This window comes from Patiria miniata, unplaced genomic scaffold (genome assembly GCF_015706575.1).
Source record: "Patiria miniata isolate m_02_andy unplaced genomic scaffold, ASM1570657v1 HiC_scaffold_22, whole genome shotgun sequence".
Classification (NCBI taxonomy): Eukaryota; Metazoa; Echinodermata; class Asteroidea; order Valvatida; family Asterinidae; genus Patiria; species Patiria miniata.
In genome coordinates, this window is record NW_024037061.1 from 15,232,840 (window position 1) to 15,253,721 (window position 20,882).

At 39.5% G+C, this 20,882-nt stretch overlaps 1 protein-coding gene and 1 pseudogene across 1 annotated transcript in view; one reads left to right on the forward strand and one right to left on the reverse strand.

The window, feature by feature from the left end:
- Positions 1-20,882, forward strand: part of LOC119730113 (tRNA (uracil-5-)-methyltransferase homolog A-like) — a 46,420-nt gene that overhangs the window by 4,553 nt on the left and 20,985 nt on the right. Inside the window, exons 2-10 of the mRNA XM_038202895.1 lie at positions 3,406-3,441; positions 5,034-5,041; positions 6,297-6,329; positions 9,739-9,827; positions 11,201-11,276; positions 11,449-11,576; positions 11,856-12,005; positions 13,121-13,156; positions 18,443-18,531. Coding sequence (XP_038058823.1) covers positions 3,406-3,441; positions 5,034-5,041; positions 6,297-6,329; positions 9,739-9,827; positions 11,201-11,276; positions 11,449-11,576; positions 11,856-12,005; positions 13,121-13,124 — 524 coding nt within the window. The 3' untranslated portion in view covers positions 13,125-13,156; positions 18,443-18,531. The remainder of the gene's footprint in view (positions 1-3,405; positions 3,442-5,033; positions 5,042-6,296; positions 6,330-9,738; positions 9,828-11,200; positions 11,277-11,448; positions 11,577-11,855; positions 12,006-13,120; positions 13,157-18,442; positions 18,532-20,882) is intronic.
- Positions 16,025-17,674, reverse strand: LOC119730114 (annotated as a pseudogene).

Sequence of the window (20,882 nt, forward strand, 5' to 3'; positions counted from 1 at the left end):
ACACTTACGAATGCTTTATGCCCTAAGAAGGTGTACTCTATGGGTGAAAGCAATGCAAATATAAAGTCAGTCATAAGGAAGAGCAAGTCAGCCACAGCCAGATTGGATAAGTAGATGTTGATGATTGTACGCATGGACTTCACTCGAATGACTGTGAAGAGAAAGACAAAGTTGAAGAGGAGGCCGATTGGCGCAATGATTTCAGCACTTAACCATACCATTTGATCCCTTCTGTCTCGATTCTTGTAATAGTTCTCAATATGCTTTTGTACTTCAGTTGATGGAGTGGAGCTGTTTTGGTAGCCATCACCCATAGTTCATGTACAGTGTAGCATTGATCTCCATATCCAACATTTTGTTCAGATGCAGCAAAGAGTGTTCTGCCTAATTATTTCAAGATCACTCCAGTTGTATTCTTGCACGGAATGTAAGACCTTGAGAAATATGCAGTTGAAACAGAAACTTTCTTCATATTTTCTCTTTATTTTTCCGTATTATTAGACTTATTTTAATGCACGTGACATATCTCATGACAGCAGTAGCTGTAACCAAAGTAGACAACTCAGTTTTGTTACTGTCATTGACATGAAATCTGAGAATTAAATTTGTTTCAGTTTGTAATATTTGCTCCAGATTATACATATGTACATGCACATTGTGTAATCCTTTGTTCATATAACTGATTATGTAAAGTGACATTCACTTAAAACCCCTTCAATTGATTTGAATCACTAACTTCACATAGTACATTTATGCAGGCGTTTGTAGGTAACAACAAAAAGACAAACTTTTTTCCAACAGCTTTTTGCTATTGTGGTCGTCTGCAACCCTCTTAAAAAAAGGTCCTCAAGTTGTTGCATTTGCAGTTGCACACAATATGATTTGCCCGATGGGTAGACTGGTTCCTAGTCCCTATATTGTCAATTCTGATAGTGGCGGGAAACAGTCGACCACGTGAGAACTGTATAAAAGTCAGGCCACGTTTAAACTTGAAATTTTATTAAATTTATTACAAAATGAAACTTGGACTAGTTTTTTTTTGTTTCGTTTAAAGTAAATTACTCTTGTATTTCTTGAAAACTAGCTATTAAAAATTGAATCCTTTCTTTTTATTGAAACTTGGAAAAAAAAACAGTATTGACTTGATATCTTTAAAAGATACATAAAACCATGAAGGTATTGTACATGTAGGTTTCGCAGTAAATTGTAATATCTGTCAGTGGTAAAGACATGGCTTTGTGCTCATTTCAATTGAAATATTACTTATGATAATTCATGCAGTACTTTGGAGAAACCGTTGCATGCACGAAGTGTATCCAGCATACGAAACTTATACTTAGAGGCTAATAGCAGTTGAACTATTCACGATAATAACAATTTTCAAGACTCTGACTGAGTGCAGTTTTCGCATCCTTTCCCAATCTGCAGGTTAAACAACACAGTGACTCCACTGTGGAACCAGCCGTATGAGGACCAGCTATCCACCAAACAGACCAACACCAGGGAGTTTCTGAGGAATTTATCCAAGATGCTGCAACGGAACATTGGGGAGATGTCTCCCTGGCTGAAGCAACAAAGGTGAGCTACTCACCAAAGACACAGGATGGTTGTGGGCCAGAATGGAAATGTGATCTCCATTGTGTGACGAAGTCACTTCAAATCCAAGCAGACAACATATCAAACAAAACCAAAATTATTGGAAAGGAACACTCAAATGAATGAGGATCGGAATCAAGGAGTTTTTGAAAACGAAATTGAAATATATTAATTATTTACAATTCACAAATTAACACACATAAACCAGATAAAATAAGCAGATGGGAATAGCAATTAATTATACATTACAGATCAAGTAACTCATACGGTGGGCTGGCCATTGGTGAGACTGAGAGGGGAGGTACCTCCAGAGGGTGGAATCCAGGACTCGAGTTTGCCGGCAAAGTTCGGAAGTCACGAGAGAGTTCTTGTCATGACTTGAGTCTTGATCGGCGACCTCCGAAACCGGGAGCTTCATGTGATGGATGGTACGGGTGTAGACCGGGTCAGGGGAACGATTGGGCTAGCTGACCAGTCGACAAAGTGCCATAGCGGAAGGGCATGGAGCAGACGGGAATGGCACCGTAGTTCTGGCCCAAGCCAAGGACAGCCAAGTCAGTGGTCAATCTGACCGTCATAGTGGTAAGCGACCGTGCCCTGTACAGACAGCAACGGGCAAGGCACGGCCAAGTCAGGGGCCTCAGCAAGCCAGACGGTTGGGCGGCTTGGCATCGCCGGAGAATGACTCCCTTGATCACACCTCAGCAAACTGCAGTTCAGAATCCGAAGAACGGCGAAATTCCAGCACTTTTAAGTCTGGCAGGAAATTCCAATGTCCATTCCATTTGGTCAGGAATGTGGGTTGCACTTCAGCGCGAATTCCCAGTGCGGGACCAAAAGTTCATTGCCACAAAAGGGGGACTATACGTAGGACGAGCACGGGCTATTGGCCTAATTTACTTAAAGTTAATTTGCTTAAACTTTAAATTATTTACGAATTCTTAACACTTGACAAACTGTTTTCAGACAGAGTTTTCTGGCAAGTGGACTTACATGTACAACTGCCCTGAAAATTTGTTAAAGCCCCAGAACATGTTTCCTCTTTTTCTGGAGAAGCAGTTAAAACTCACCAAAGTTTTTACCCAATTTCCTGTTATAAGCTCTCTTCCCCACACACAAAAGTCACAAAATTAAACCGAAAACAAAAACAAAAGAGGAAAAACCCAAACCTAATCAATTCACAGCTCTGCTTGAGTGGGACTCGCACCAGCAACCAATGAGAGTTGAGGTGAACCCCAACCCCCTGCGTAGAGAAACTCTGTCATTCAGGGGCAGATTGAGACCAACTGTCCCTGGACTTCCTGGCAAACTAGGTCTCATGGCATACACACCAGGGGGTGGGGGATTTATCCCCACCCCTCCCATGTTTTGACCGGGGATGGGGGAATTGGCAATGAGATCATCATGTGTAAGGGGAAAATGCTGATTGCTTAATCCTGTCAACATGACTTTACAAAGAAGTTGAAGTAATGCTGAGACAGAGAAGCAAAGAGCAACCCTGGGCACTCTTAAATGAAAGTAAAATTTGAAATCAAAGCATTTCTTTTCTTGTTTTTGTTTGTTTGAAGATAGAGGACACCTATCCACCAGTATTGGTGTTCAAGGCACTGCATCATTAAGTTAAAAGTGCACATTGCCTGGAAAGGACATAAAGTGTGCACACATGTTCATAATAAGCCTTTTCTTAACAGAAAGTTTCAGGATTTTTTTCAGTTATTCCCCTAATTTCTTGGCAGGTCTTCATGAAACTTGGCCCTGGATAAATTGTGCAAAAGTTTCAGTTTCATGTCTTATTATTTTCATTGACAGATAACACTGTTGGTTTCTGGCTTGGTGCTTACAAAGGTAAGTATTTCCTCTGAAGTTTCCTTTTTGCAAAAGACGTAGATCAGCTTTCATGTTTGATTGGATCGGCTATCGAGGGGCATGGCCTATAAGTAGATGATGCACGAAGGACTTGATTAGTTACCATCCAAACAGAATGCAGCACACAGAAAGATTGACAGATGTACATATTATGCATTGTCTAATCTATCTGTCAGAATTTAATTATTGAAAAGAAAGAAACAAGCCACAAAAGGCTTTAACCCTTGTCATCCCCTTTCCTAACCAATGTTGGCTTACTTTTGTGGCATGAATATTGAGGGTATATATTTGTACTTTCAACATTGACCAGCAAGATCTTTTACTCAATAGGGATTTTTCAACAATTACAACCAAGATTGAGGTTACAAAATTCAGGAAAATCACTGCTTATTTAAATGTTGCTAGTGTACATGCATATTTAATTTATCACTGATCTTGCTTTTACAAGCAAATTTGTTTGTCCTATAAAAGGATGTGACTTTTGGAAACATGGTTTGCATCCTGTGGTCGGCCATCAAAACAAACAATCGAATATTACTGGGTATCAGAAAGACATAAGAGCTCTAACACCGATTTGGTGATAGTACATTGCTGTATTAGGTGTGTTTAGAGTGTTTAAGTACACAAGCAAATAGCAGCTTTAATGAACATGTAGAAAGCAGCAATTCCTTGGATACTGTCCAAATTAAGATACATCTATATACAACCTTGTCTCAGCTAACTGTACAAAGACCTTCATATTTTATAGCATTGATTTTTCAATTGTCCAAATTTTAAGTAAACTTGAGTCCATCTGAAAGAATTGTAAAATATTGCTTTGCATTTAAACATCATACAGACATGGAGCTCATAAATGTAATACAACAGACTAGTGGTGCTACACAGTCAATGTACAATTTTATAACACCTCACCCACAGATTCTGTGTCTTGATTGGCCGAGAGCAAGTCACATGATACTTTCTATTTTTGCTATCTTTCTATACACGGCCAAAAGTACTATGCCCATAGCAACCAAAGTACTATACCATTAGCAACCAAAGTACTATTTCCACGGCGCGGTATTTGTGTGCAAATGCATAATGGTGTGCGCGTTGCGCGTTGTGCGTAGCGCGTTTTGTTCCAAAGAGAGCGCGCCACAGAGTTGGGTTCAAACATTTCGTGAAGGGGTAGTTTGGAAGAGAGAAATACATTTTCCACCCATTTTGTATTGAAATTGAAGTCTATTTCAACTGTGTTCAGATTTAAATAATTTAAAATCTTAAAACCAAGCAGAATCTGTGGGTGAAGTGTAATAAAACAAATATTGAATGCTTTTCTCGTGGTGAAGTAAAACTAGCCTCCCTCGGTGATCCATGGAGCATTCTATTTTCCCTCGGCTTCGCCTCGGGAAAATAGAATGTCCATGGATCACCTCGGGAGGCTAGTTCTACTACACCACTCGAAGCATTCAATATTTGTATAATAGAGCATGCAAGTCTCGCCAGTTCACATTCACTTTTCATGTGAACATCTTGGCACCAAACACTGACTAGTCCAGTCACAGATTTCTGTGTTTGAATTTACCCAATAGTTGTCTGCGTAATCGATTGAATGGAAGTCAACATTTTTTCAATTTATTATAGCAGACCTAATCAATTGGCAATGTTTTGAATGTGTTGTAAATTGGAATGATTCTTCTCTTTTTCAGAACCCATTCATTGCCCTTGACTGGATAAACCTAGTCAGGACACAAAATAAATGCACACAAATAGGATGTTACACACGTTGTTGCTCCTTTCATACATGGTGCCATGCTTAATATAGTGTATTTACATAAAATCTTGCAGGTTTTTCCGATCAACTTGCATGCTCTATTGACAGAAGTGGAGTACACATTGCTGACTTTAACTAACGACTACATTTTCTCCAGCTACATGTAGTAGCTATGAAGAAAGCAGATTAAATCCCATACTGTACATTTAAAGCCTACAATATGTCTGTGCTCTGCTGAAAAAAACCCACATCTTTAATAGATTTTTCCTCGCTAAAACCAATTTCAAGAAACTTTGAACGAAAGGTCTGCACTTAAGTTGGTCTTGAGAATATACGGACCTTATTCACGAGAAAGCCATTTTGGTCGTGTTCCCTGCATATGTTCTTTCTAATTGTGAACTGTTGAGTGGGATTATGCCAGACTATTTGTACATTCTATCCTCACTTTCGTCTTTTTCTTTAAATGTGGCTTAAAACATTAGGGTATGTTTATTTTTTTAATCTCAAATTTTAAATTATTCATCACAGCAGACTGGTTTTAATTTGTAATTTAGTTTATGTCATTGCTATGATTTCTCTTCGCAAGTTCCAATTTACCTCGCTTTCAATTTAGTATGGCCGACTCGTGAATAAAGCCCATTTTCCACGTTCTAAATTTATTCCCAAAGATTGGTATAACATATTTGGTATTAGATGCTCCTAATGCATAACTTGTCACATTTTTTGTCTGTTACTTAGGCTGAGTCTGAAACGGGCTTCTAGAGCTATGGCTACGGCTATTGTCAGATTGTTCCCATGTAATTGTAACGAGTGAAGACCTAGACAATATCCATAGACATCTCACTTGAAAGCTCATATTAGACTTAAACATATACTTTATGCTTAGAAATAGCAATTTCAATCTATTTTCTTCTCTGATTGGAGTTGGTCTTTTAATCTGTTCATTTGTCTATCACGTCTTGATCCACAAGATAACCATTCCACCAGCACCTCTGATGTACCGGTGACTGGCGCTGCCATAACGGATCCTTATCACTATCTGACGCAACAGCACTTCACCTCAGAGATCTTCAAGATTGAGATCCAAAACCTCCCAAGACATTTTGGATTCGCGGTGAGTTTTCTCCCTGAACATTGAACCCTCGATAACGTTAATCATACAGTTTCTGCTTTTTCAAGAGTTTGTATTGCCAACCATGGTTGGGATTTTTTAGCTCTTTTAAAATAGATTAACTGAATAAATAATCATATAATGGTAAACAGCTGCATACTTTTGCAATGCCTGTGCACTTTCACAATTGTTTCTTATGTTGCTGTGATGTCAATATAGGTATTTTACACTGTACAGCTTTGGGATTTTCTGTGTAATTTATGAACCAAAAATTCATTGCATTGTGCATGTACACATAGCACTTTGTGCATTATGACTTTGTGCCATGATCATGCTAAATACAGTCAACCTCGACCAAAACACTGACACTGAAGTGACACTGAAGTTCCAGCTCATGACATCACTGTATTGCTCATGAATATGGAACTTGGCACTTTCATAAAAATATTTAAAATCCTGAAACATCCTCAAACTTATAATGAAGTGCATGTCCCAAGATAAAAACCTCAAAATCTGTTTCAAAGGCACTTAAAAAAGTATTTTTAAAGTGAAAAATGTCATGGTTTTCCAGTGCCAATACATGTTTATGTATTTTGTTCTCACAGAAAACAAACAAACTTGCTCATTTAGACACACACAAAATCCTCATTCAATAAGCAATGAACGTAATGCGATTTGTAATTTCTGTACCACTTGCATACATACATTGGATGAATTCCAGCTGTTCCTTTCACTGATAGATGGTTGCAATCTGCTCTGGGCCTGCACATTAATGATGTCATGGTGGGTACATTTATTGCCAATCCACTAAAGTAAAACACATTTCAACTCCACCATATTATGCTGTTAAAGTTTCTCGACGTCAAATCTACTTGGCTTTCCAATGAAGAAAATGTACAGTACAGGTATGAAAAGGCCATAAAACTGCTCTACAGTTGGAACATCCTAGAGCTGTTCAAAAGCACACATGTGCTCCCCTCACTTGGACGTCTCACACTCAATTACCAGAGAACTTTGCTCTTGACATCTTTCCAACGATTGACTCCCTTCTGAATCTGGATGTGCATACTGCTCACCATGTGCTGATGGCTCGGTACCAGTCAGCCCAGGACATTGTTCCTGAGTACTTGCAAGGGACTGCTGGCTCTCTGCTGGTTCTGGATGTACACACTGTTCCCCTTGCATGGATGGCTTGCAGTCAGTCAGACTAGAGCATTGTTCCTGATGAGAACTTGCAAGTGCTGGGGTCCCCACTGGCTCTGCATGTACCTCAACGTGCACTTGAACATGGTGCTGACTGTGTATAGATGCCTTGCTGCTGCTTTGCCTGGAACATTGTTCTTGACAGCTTTCCAGTGACTGCTGACTCTCTGTGTGTTGTGCATGCCCTTGGCTTGGTGGCTTGCTGCTGCTTGGCCTAGCAGCACGGTGCTCTTGGTCATTTTCTGCCTGTGGAATCACACGAAGCTCAATCTGCTTCCCTGGCTGCAATGGTCGGCTTGGATTCCGTCTTGGGCAGCAACGACAGCACAGTTTCAGGAATGAGAAAGCCTCGACTACAGCTTCACGATAGTCAGCATTTGTGGCATTGTAGACCAGGGAATTGATGGTGCTATTGATAAGTTGGAAGATTACTATGCACATATTCAGAATATGTATTTCTTTTGCAAGTTTTAGAATTTCAACAACCTGGGAAGGCACACTTGTAGAATAAGTCCTCGCCACAATGACAATAATTACAGCTGCAGTGTCCAATGAATTCAGAATGAAGAAAACAGCAGTATTGATGATAACCATACAGAGTACCTTTCCTGCTTGCTTGGGACGGTTTGGCAACAGGGCTGATTGCTTGCCCACTTTCACTACTACATAGATGTACAAAAGTATAGTTGCTATTAAACAGACAAGGTTGATAATGGAACGGGTCCAAAAGATGATTTCATTGAAGACGGACTGTGTTATTGGTAAGAATATCAGTATCACACCAACAATAATTGTTGGCACCCAGAGTCCTGCTGATATCTTTGCTGCTCGAGATTTGGAGGCTTTTTCTTTGAATGTCAGAGGATTGCGCACTGCAGAGAATCTCTCAGCTGCTATGGTAACCACAAAGAAATTAGAAGCAGCCATGGACGTGGATCGTAAAACTACGATCGCATTTTGGACAAATTCACTGTACGCTATTGGTGAAATAAACAATGCAAATATAAAGTCAGTCGTAAGGAAAAGCGAGTCAGCCACAGCCAGATTGGATAAGTAGATGTTGATGATTGTACGCATGGACTTCACTCGAATGACTGTGAAGAGAAAGACAAAGTTGATGAGGAGGCCGATTGGTGCAATGATTTCAGCACTTAACAATGATATTTGTAGTCTTCTATCTCGACTCTTGTAATAGTTCTCAAAATGCTTTTGTACTTCAGGTGACCGAGTGGAGCTGTTTTGGTAGCCATCACCCATAGTTCATGTACAGTGTAACAACTATTTGCAACATTCCATACGGATGCATTATTGGTACATGTAGTCTGTCCTATTTCAAGATGACTCCAGTTTTATACTAACAGAGAATATAAGACCTTGTAGCTGAAGGTAAAAGCTTCTTCATATTTTCTCCCAGCTTTGCCTTTCATCTTTAAGATATTCAAGGATAATTTTGTCTAGTATTTTGACAGCAGTGTAACCAAAACACTCAACACTGTTTCGCTATTGACATTGTCATGAAATTTGCCAATTTTTGTTTCTGCTCGTAATTATTATTATTATTATTATTTTTTTTTTTTGGGGGGGGGGGGGTGTTTTCCTCAAGATAGTGCAATGCTGTACTTTAACCCCAACCACCCTCTAATCCACCGAAAAAAATCCCAGCCCCTGGTATTGTACATACGTACATTTTTGTATTTTGATCATAATGATGGATTCCAAAGTTAATTGATGTACATGTATGTACATGTACAACAGATATGCTATCAGTTCAGTGTGTTTTGGAGAATTCATGAGGCTTCATTGGAGTTGAGAGCTTGAACATTTTGATTGTCACTGTAAACTCTCACAGTGTTCTTTTGAAACCAATTAATTGAAATACCCGGTACATGTACATGTTTATAGAGTTTATAATTGAGTAGGTCATGGTATCTTGGCCCTAAATATCATGGAAAACCAGGTGTTGAATTTGGTCAAATGTGAGAGGGTTAGACCTCAAGGAATAAACACAGTACAAGGTGCACATCTCAATGTCTCCAACATTTAGTAGTATTTGTTTTTGTTTACTTATTAAATTTCAAAGGTCTGGATCAGAGGCTAGACTAGTCAGTGTTTGGTACCAAGATTTTCCCATAAAAAGTGACCATGAACTGGTAAGACTTGCATGCTCAATAGGCAATTCAATTATATTTATTAATATATTTTCTTACAGCAACTGAAGAAGATTTTGACTGGTCTGCAACTGGAACCCAAGAAAGTCAAGGCAGTCAACGAGGCAACCTATGCTTTTGTGACATTCAGGTAAAGAATGCAAACTCTGTGTTGATATTCACTACCAAGGTGAGTTGTTGCTTGCCAAATCAAGTGGGCATCTACATCCAGTCGAGTGTCAGTTGTTGCTTGAGTGTGCGTATTTGAAATCAGATGGTCTAATTTTGTGACATTTTGGCCTTTGATCTAATTAAGTTTGTTCAGTGATGGGCAATCCCAGTATTATGAAATGCTGGTGACAGAGCTGTTAAAGAGTTCAATGAGTAAACCTGAGTGTGTGTTTTTCTGAATCTTATACATCCATCATCTAGTAATGGTCAAGGAGATTTCACACTGGGATTTTTTGGATCATTTCTCTGAATCATTGATATCATGGTTAACTGGCTCTGTGACAGACATATCCCTTTTATAACGCTGGAATTGCTCATATGTGTGTGTAATTCTTTTCTTTCCTACAATTTAGGGAACTGTGTTGTTTTAATCCATACATAGCTTCCTCTACTCATGATAAAAAATTTGAAAACTCACCCCAGCAAAAAGTGAATCTCTTAATTTTGCTTTTATTTATTGATGAACATATAACAAGGAGTTTACCATTAGTTTACTACACAGAGTTGGAATTTGGAGCGTTTAGGAAACTTGCCAGCCTAAAAACCCAGCAAGATAGGGATGAATATTTGAGACATGAAAGACAAACTGGCGCCAGAAAATTCTAGTCAGGAGTGAGTGACATGGGAGCTTCTTAAAGAGTGAAAGTTGAGTGTGCTGACGTAATGAAACACAAATAAGAGCTCAGGGAAACTTGATACAAGTTTTAGTTGTGGTTTTTGGATAATCAAGAAAGAAATTTAAGATATAAATAGTCACTGCATCAACAAAGATTTGAAACCATGGAATTCCCACACTCTCTTACTTGAAATTGAACGTGTACTGAGACTTCTGCTATCAAATGTTTTTACTAAGAAAGTTCCCATGAACTTTTCTTTTTGTTCTTGGCACAGACCGATGATCCGCTTTGCTAGCAGACTGGCTCCCGGTCCGTACATTATCGATACTGATAGTGGGGTAGATAGTGGAACCAGCCTAACCCGCGACAATGGAATTATTATCTGGCAGCCAATAATTTGAAATAATAAAGTTATAATTCAATAACTAAACATGGGACATTTTTTTTAGGTTAATGTCTCTTTCAAAAGTGAACAAGTTTTGTATAAACTATTTTTTGGGATGTAACCTGCAGCTTTAAGTACACCCCCCCCCCCTTCTCCCTCGACACAAACATTGAAATTTACAAATACAAATGTAGTGATCGCCTTTCCTGTTACATTCAGTCGTTTGTGATGGATTGATTGGTAGGAATCAAAGTGATTACTGACTGTCTGTATTTATTTTTTATCACTCAGCTGCCAAGAAGATAAGGAGGAGGCATTGAAAGTACTCAACGGACACAAATGGAAAGGACAAGTGCTGAAAGCCAAGGTATTCACAAAGTCAATTGTGGTTTTTACTATTGGCACTTGCTTCTGTTGGAACTTGTCATTGGACTTAAATGAATAAGAACCCCTCAGCAATGGCTACCAGTGCAAGGGGTCTAGTGGCTGCTATTGCTGTGGTTACAGGTTCACGTTCCCACAATGACTTTTTCCCGTAGCTCGCCAAGCCAGTTGAGGACCCGTACACTAAGAACCTCCCTCTGAAGAGAAGCCAAGAGGAATCTGATGGAAACACCCAAGAAGCTAAGAGGAGGAAGGAGGAGGACAGCTTACCAGTAGAAGAGAGGTGAAGACATTGAGATAGAATGCAGGGTTGGGCTGGATTCGAACCACCATCCATTAGAAATGTACTGCAGTTCTTAACTCGGATATCATGGATGTTGGTGCTATTTGGTTTGGGTCAAGTATTTTGTATTGACCCCAAATTTACCCAAACCCACTAGCACCCTGATATTGTGTCTGCCAAATCTCAAAAAGGATAGCAGTTGAACCATTCACTATTACTAAAATTTGTTAAGACTCTGAAATACTGAGCTCAATTTTTTCTTCCTTTTTCAATCTGCAGGTTAAACAACGCAGTGACTCCACTGTGGAACCAGCCGTATGAAAACCAGCTATCCACCAAACAGACCAACACCAGGGAGTTTCTGAGGAATTTATCCAAGATGCTGCAACGGAACATTGGGGAGATATCTCCCTGGCTGAAGCAACAAAGGTGAGCTACTCACCAAAGACACGGGATGGTTGTGGGCCAGAATGGAAATGTGATCTTCCTTGACAAACTGCTTCCAGACACAGGCGACTAACATGTGCAGTTGCCCCGAAAAACTTGTTAAAGCTCCAGAAAATGTTGCCTATCTTTCTTAAGAATTATTTTAGATTAAAAAAAAATAAATTTATCAAATTTTCTGAAGTAAAGTCCACACGCACGCAAAATTCCCAAAGGTTTTTGAAAAAAAGAAAAATAGAATAAAGCACCCCCCCCCCCTATGAAAAAAAAATAAAATTTTAAACTCATAAGTTACCCAGGTGGGACTTGCACTGGAACCTCCTGCTTCCTAGTGCAGATGTCTTAACTACTTGACCACCAAGCTTGCTGGGACTGGCTGGCTGGTTCCAATCTCGTCAATCGGTGGAGGAAGGGGGGAGTGGTGGGGGGGGGGACAAATCCCCCCACCTTTTAAAGTGGGGGGATATCATATCGTTTGCCCCCCCCCCCCCCCCCCCCACACACACACTTTTTGTAGCCTACATATGATTCTATAGCTCAGAATAGCTGATTCAATTCGAAAATGATGTTTAAATTATGATCTTTTGCTCAAAAATATTAGTGGTCAGAAATTGCCTCAGATCGCACCACAGGGCATCTAGAATCCCAAATCACGGCATAAACACCCGGGTTGGGGATTTATCCCGCCCCTTGCGTGTTTTGACCAGAGGTGGGGGGGGGGAGGAGGGATTTGCAATGGGATCATCACGTGTTGACAAAAAATGCTGATCATTTAATTCTTTGAACATGACGTTGAAGTAGTTCTGAGAGAAGCAAAGAGCAATCATAGATAGCTAGAGCACCCTAGCCTCTGGTATTGGTGCACTAGTCAATAAATCATTAAGTTAAAAGTGCACATTGCCTAGAATGGACATGAAGTGTGTACACATGTGAGATGAGCATGTGATGTGCCTGTTATGATCACCGCAACAGAAAGTTTCTGGAATTTTCTTAGTTATTCCCCTTATTTCTTGTCATAAAAGATCAGGTCTTCATGAAACTTCGCTCTGGATAAATTGTACAAACATTTCAGTTTCGTGTCTTATTATTTTCATTGACAGATAACACTGTTGGTTTTCGGCTTGGCGCTTACAAGGGTAAGTATTTCCTCTGAAGTTTCCTTTTTGTAAAAGACCTAGATCAGCTTTCATGTTTGATTGGATCGGCTGTCGAGGGGCGTGGCCTATTTAATAGTAGCTAATGCTGATCAACTCCAACCAATCAGAATGCAACACACAGAAAGATTGACAGGTGTTCATATAGTGCATTGTCTAATCTATCTGTCAGGATTTAATTATTGAAAAGAAAGAAACAAGCTATAAAAGACTTTTACACTTGTCTTCCCTTTCCTAACCAATTCATGTTGACTTACTTTTGTAACATGAATATTAAAGTGTAAATTTGTACTTTCAACATTGACCAGCAAGCTTTATTACTCAATAGGGATTTTTCAACAATTACAAGCAAGATTTAGGTTCAAATTAGGTTTTGCCCTTCACCGACGTTTTTTTTTTTTTTAAACCACTGTATACTCAGTGTGTTACCTCCCGAGTGAAAGTTGGAAAAAATCACTCAGGTGGGACTCGAACCCACGACCTCCTGCTTTCTAGTGCAGATGTCTTACCACTCAACCACCGAGTTAACGGGATCGGTTGGCCAAAAAAAAAAAAATGTCATTGAAGGGCAAAACCTAATGTGAATAATATCACCCCGGCGCAAAAATTCCATCTAATAATAAGATTTAGGTTACAAAATTCAGGAAAATCACTGCTTATTTAAATGTTGCTAGCGTACATGCACATTTAATTTATCACTGATCTTGCTTTTACAAGCAAATTTGTTTGTCCTATAAAAGGATGTGACTTTTTAGAAACATGGTTTGCATCCTGCTGCCGGCCAACAAAACAAAGAATCAAATATTACTATGTATCAGAAAGACAAAAGAGCTCAAACACCCATTGGGTGATAGTACATTGCTGTATTAGGTGTGTTTAGAGTGTCAATTACATAGGGAAATAGCAGCTTTAATGAACATGTAGAAAGCAGCAATTCCTTGGATACTGTCCAAATTAAGATACATGTATATGTACAATCTTGTCTGATGCTAACTTTACAAAGACATTCATATTTTATAGCATTGATTTTTCAATTGTCCAAATTTTAAGTAAACTTGAGTCCATCTGAAAGAATTGTAAAATATTGCTTTGCATTTAAACATCATACAGACATGGAGCTCATAATGTAATACAACAGACTTCTGGTGCTACATAGTCAATGTACAATTACAGAGCATGCAAGTCTCGCCAGTTCACATTCACTTTTCATGTAAACGTCTTGACACCAAACACTGACTAGTCTAGTCACAGATTTCCGTGTTTGAATTTGCCCAATAGTAATCGATTGAACGGAAGTCAACATTTTTTCAATTTATTATAGTAGACCTAATCAATTGGCATTGTTTTGAATGTGTTGAAAATTGGAATGATTCTTTTCTTTTTCAGAACCCATGGATTGCCCTTGACTGGATAAACCTAGTCAGAACACAAAACAATGCAAACAATAGGATGTTACACACGTTGTAGGTCCTTTAATATATGGTGCCATACTCGAATGTAGCGTTTTCACATAAAATCTTGAACTGAGGTTTTTTTCGATCAACTTACATGCTCTATTGACAGAAGTGGAGTACAAATTGCGGACTTCAACTTTATATATCAACTACATTTTTACAGCTACTTTACATGTAGAAGCTATGAAGAAAGCAGATTAAATCCCATACTGTACATCTAAAGCCTGCAATGGTCTCATAGGTGCTGTGCAGATAAAACATATATTTAATAGATTTTTCCTTGATAATTGTTTTTGCAGAAACTTTGAACGAAAGGTCTGCACTTAATTTGGTCTTGAGAATATATTTTCCACGTTGTGCTACATATATGCACAAAGATTGGTATAACGTATTTGGAATCAGATGTTCCTAATGCATAACTTGCAACTTGTGTTGTCTGTCACTTAGGCTGTCTGAAACAGGCTTCTAGAGCTATGGCTACGGCTATTGTCAGATTGTTCCCATGTAATTGTAATGGGTGAAGACCTAGACGGTAGCCATAGACATCTCACTTAAAAGCTCATATTAGACCTAACTATACCCAATGCTAAAAAATAGCAATTCAATTTTTTTTTTCTCTGATTGGAGTTTGTTTTTTAATCTGTTCATTTGTCTATCAGGTCTTGACCCACAAGATAACCATTCCACCAGCACCTCTGACGTACCGGTGACTGGCGCTGCCGTAACGGATCCTTATCACTATCTGACGCAACAGCACTTCACCTCAGTGATCTTCAAGATTGAGATCCAAAACCTCCCAAGACATTTTTGATTTGCAGTGAGTTTTCTCCCTTAACATTGAACCCTCGATAGCGATAATCATACAGTTTGCACTTTTCAAGAGTTCATATTGCCAACCATGGTTGGGATTTTTCAACTCTTTTAAAATAGATTAACTGAATTAATAGTCCATGGAATGAATTTCCGCGAAACATGAAAAAATTATAAAATGGTAAACAGCTGCATACTTTTGCAATGCCTGTGCACTTTCACAATTGTTTCTTATGTTGCTGTGATGTCAATACAATTCAACTAGCAATGAACGTAATGCGATTTGTAATTTCTGAACCACTTGTATACATACATTGGATGAGTTCCAGCTGTTCCCTTCACTGATAGTTGGTTGCAATCTGCTCTGGGCCTGCACATTAATGATGTCATGGTGGGTACATTTATTGCCAATCCTCTAAAGTAAAACACATTTCAACTCCAGCATTTATGCTGTTAAAGTTTCTCGACGTCAAATCTATTTGGCTTTCCAATGAAGAAAATGTACAGTACAGGTATGAAAAGGCCTAAAACTGCTCTACAGTTGGAACATCCCAGAGCAGTTCAAAAGCACACATGTGCTCCCTGATCACTTGGACGTCTCACTCTCAATTACCAGAGAACTTTGCTCTTGACATCTTTCCAACGATTGACTCCCTTCTGGTTCTGGATGTGCATACTGCTGCCCTTGTGCTGATGGCTCGGTGCCAGTCAGCCCAGGACATTGTTCCTGAGTACTTGCAAGTGACTGCTGGCTCTCTGCTGGTTCTGGATGTACACACTGTTCCCCTTGCATGGATGGCTTGCAGTCAGTCAGACGAGAGCATTGTTCCTGATGAGAACTTGCAAGCGCTGGGGTCCCCACTGGCTCTGCATGTACCTCAACATGCACTTGAACATGCTGCTGACTGTGCATGGATGCCTTGCTGCTGCTTTGCCTGGAACATTTTTCTTGACAGCTGTCCAGTGACTGCTGACTCTCTGTGTGTTGTGCATACCCTTGGCTTGGTGGCTTGCTGCTGCTTGGCCTGGCAGCACGGTGCTCTTGGTCATTTTCTGCCTGTGGAATCACACGAAGCTCAATCTGCTTCCCTGGCTGCAATGGTCGGCTGGGATTCCGTCTTGGGCAGCAACGACAGCACAGTTTAAGGAATGAGAAAACCTCAACTACAGCTTCACGATACTCAGCATTTGTGGCACTGTAGACCAGTGAATTGATGGAGCTGTTGATCAATTGGAAGATTGCTATGCAAATGGTCAGAATATTTAATTTTTCCGCAAGTTTTATATATTCATCAAAAACCTGGAAAGGCACACCTGTACTTCTCTCCGTCGCAATGAAAATAATTGTAGCTGCAGTGAACAATGTGTTCAGAATGAAGAAAACAGCAGTATTGATGATAACCATACAGAGGACCTTGCCTGCTTGTTTGGGACGGTTTGGAAACAGGGCTGATTGCTTGCGTACTTTCACTACAACATAGATGTACAAAACAATAGTTGCTATTAAACAGACAAAGTTGATAATTGAACAGGCCCAAAAGGCGATGACAGTGAAGACAATGTTTGTTATTGGTAAGAAAATCAGAATCCCACCAACAATAATTGTTGGCACCCAGAGTCCTGCTGATATCTTTGCTGCTCGAGATTTAGAGGCTTTTTCTTTGAATGTCAGAGGATTGCGCACTGCAGAGAATCTCTCAGCTGCTATGGTCACTACAAAGAAATTAGAGGCAGCTAGAAATATGTATCGTAAAGTTTGGATTGCCTTTTGGACAAAGAAATTGTTCTCTAGAGGTGAAAACAATGCAAATATAAATTCAGTTATAAGGTAGAGCGAGTCAGCCACAGCCAGATTGGATAAGTAGATGTTGATGATTGTCCGCATGGACTTCACTCGAATGACTGTGAAGAGAAAGACAAAGTTGATGAGGAGGCCGATTGGTGCAATGATTTCAGCACTTAAATATATTATTTGTAGACTTCTATCTAGACTCTTGTTATAGTTCTCAAGATGCTTTTCTACTTCAGTTGATGGAGTGGAGCTGTGTTGGTAGCCATCACCCATAGTTCATGTACAGTGTAGCACTCTATTTTGCAACATTCCATACGGATGCATTATTGGTACATGTAGTCTGTCCTATTTCAAGATGACTCCAGTTTTATACTAAAGAATATTAAAGACCTTGTAGTTGAAAGTAAAACCTTCTTCATATTTTCTCCCAGCTTTGCCTTTCATCTTTAAGATATTAAAGGATAATTTTGTCTAGTATTTTGACAGCAGTGTAACCAAAACACTCAACACTTTTACACTATATTGACATTGTTATGAAATTTGCCAATTTTTGTTTCTGCTTGTAATTATAATTTTTTTTTGGGGGGGGGGGTGTGTTTTCCTCAAGATAGTGCAGCGTTGTTCTTTAACCCCTATCACCCTCTAATCCACCGAAAAAATCCCAGCCCCTGGTATTGTACATACGTACATTTTTGTATTTTGATCATAATGATGGATTCCAAAGTTAATTGATGTACATGTATGTACATGTACAACAGATATGCTATCAGTTCAGTGTGTTTTGGAGAATTCATGAAGCTTCATTGGAGTTGAGAGCTTGAACATTTTGATTTTCACTGTAAACTCTCTCAGTGTTCTGTTGAAACCAATTAATTGTAATACCCGGTACATGTACATGTTTATAGAGTTTATAATTGATTATGTCATGGTATCTTGGCCCTAAATATCATGGAAAACCAGGTGTTGAATTTGGTCAAATGTGAGAGGGTTAGACCTCAAGGAATAAACACAGTACAAGGTGCACATCTCAATGTCCCCAACATTTAGTAGTATTTGTTTTTGTTTACTTATTAAATTTCAAAGGTCTGGATCAGAGGCTAGACTAGTCAGTGTTTGGTACAAAGATTTTCCCATAAAAAGTGACCATGAACTGGTAAGACTTGCATGCTGAATAGGCAATTCAATTTTATTTATTAATATATTTTCTTACAGCAACTGAAGAAGATGTTGACTGGTCTGCAACTGGAACCCAAGAAAGTCAAGGCAGTCAACAAGGCAACCTATGCTTTTGTGACATTCAGGTAAAGAATGCAAACTCTGTGTTGATATTCACTACCAAGGTGAGTTGTTGCTTGCCAAATCAAGTGGGCATCTACATCCAGTCGAGTGTCAGTTGTTGCTTGAGTGTGCATGTTTGAAATCAGATGGTCAGATTTTGTGACATTTTGGCTCTGGATCTAAAGTTTGTTCAGTGATGGGCGATCCCAGTATTATGAAATGCTGGTACGGTCGGGCCCTGGAGCTGTTAAGAGTTCAGTGAGTACACCTGAATGTTTTTCCAAATCGTATGCATCCATCATCTAGTAATGGTCAAGGAGATTTCACACTGGGAGTTTTTGGATCATTTGTCTAAATCATTGATGGTTAACTGGCTCTGTGACAGACATATTATATCCCTTTTATAACGCTGGAATTGCTCATATGTGTGTGTAATTCTTTTCTTTCCTACAATTTAGGGAACTGTGTTCTGTTTTAATCCATACATAGCTTCCTCTATTCATGATAAAAAAATTTGAAAACTCACCCCAACAAAAAGTGAATCTCTTAATTTTGCTTTTATTTATTGATGAACATAACAAGGAGTTTACCATTAGTTTACTACACGGAGTTGGAATTTGGAGCGTTTAGGAAACTTGCCAGCCTAAATAACCAGCAAGATAGGGATGAATATTTGAGACATGAAAGACAAACTGGCGCCAGAAAATTCTAGTCAGGAGTGAGTGACATGGGAGCTTCTTAAAGAGTGAAAGTTGAGTGGGCTGATGTAATGAAACACAAATAAGAGCACAGGGAAACTTGATACAAGTTTTAGTTTTGATGTTCGGACAATCAAGAAAGAAATTTAAATACAGATACAAATAGTCACTGCATCAACAAAGATTTGAAACCATGGAATTCCCACACTCTCTTACTTGAAATTGAAAGTGTACTGAGACTTCTGCTATCAAATGTTATACTAAGAAAGTTCCCATGAACTTTTCTTTTTGTTCTTGGCACAGACCGATGATCCGCTTTGCTAGCAGACTGGCTCCCGGTCCGTACATTATCGATACTGATAGTGGGGTAGATAGTGGAACCAGCCTAACCCGCGAAAATGGAATTATTATCTGGCAGCCAATAATTTGAAATAATAAAGTTATAATTCAATAACTAAACATGGGCCAATTTTTTCGGTTAATGTCTCATTCAAAAGTGAATAAGTTTTTCTATATTGATAGAAAAATAGCAATTTCAAAAAGAAAACTATTTTTCAGGATGTAACCTGCAGCTTTAAGTACACCCCCCCCCCTTTCTCCCTCGACACAAACATTCAAATTTACAAATACAAATGTAGTGATCTCCTTTTCTGTTACATTCAGTCGTTTGTGATGGATTGATTGGTAGGAATCAAAGTGGTTACTGACTGTCTGTATTTATTTTTTATCACTCAGCTGACACAAATGGAAAGGACAAGTGCTTAAAGCTAAGGCATTCACAAAGTCACTTGTGGTTTTTACTATTGGCACTTGCTTCTGTTGGCACTTGTCATTGGATTTAAATGAATAAGAACCCCTCAGCAATGGCTACCAGTGCAAGGGGTCTATAGTGGCTGCTATTGCTGTGGTTACAGGTTCACGTTCCCACAATGACTCTTTTCCGTAGCTCGCCAAGCCAGTTAAGGACCCGTACACTAAGAGCCCTGCTCTGAAGAGAAGCCAAGAGGAAATTGATGGAAACACCCAAGAAGCTAAGAGGAGGAAGGAGGAGGACAGCTTACCAGTAGAAGAGAGGTGAAGACATTCAAATAGAATGCAGGGTTGGGCTGGATTCTAACCACCATTCATTAGAAATTTACTGCAGTTCTAAACTCGGATATCATGGATGTTGGTGCTATTTGGAATAAAGCAACCCCCCCCCAATGAAAAACTAACTCACAAGTTACCCAAGTGGGACTGGCACCAGCAACCTCCTGCTTCCTAGTGCAGATGTCTTAACCACTTGACCACCAAGCTTGCTGGGGCTGGCTGGCTGGTTCCAATCTCGTCAATCGGTGGAGGAAGGGGGGAGTGGTGGGGGGGGGGGGGAAGACAAATCCCCCCACCTCTTAAAGTGGGAGGATATCATATCGTTTGCCCCCTCCCCACTTTTTGTAGCCTACATATGATTCAATAGCTCAGAATATCCGATTCAATTACTCCAAACTCGAAAATGATGTTTAAATTATGAGCTTTTGCTCGGAAACATAAATGGTCAAAATTTGCCTCAGATTGCACCACAGAGCACCTAGAATCCAAAATCACGGCATGCCCCAGGTGGGGGATTTATTCCGCCTCCTTGCGTGTTTTGACCAGAGGTACGTGGGGGGGGGGGGAGGGATTTGCAATGGGATCAT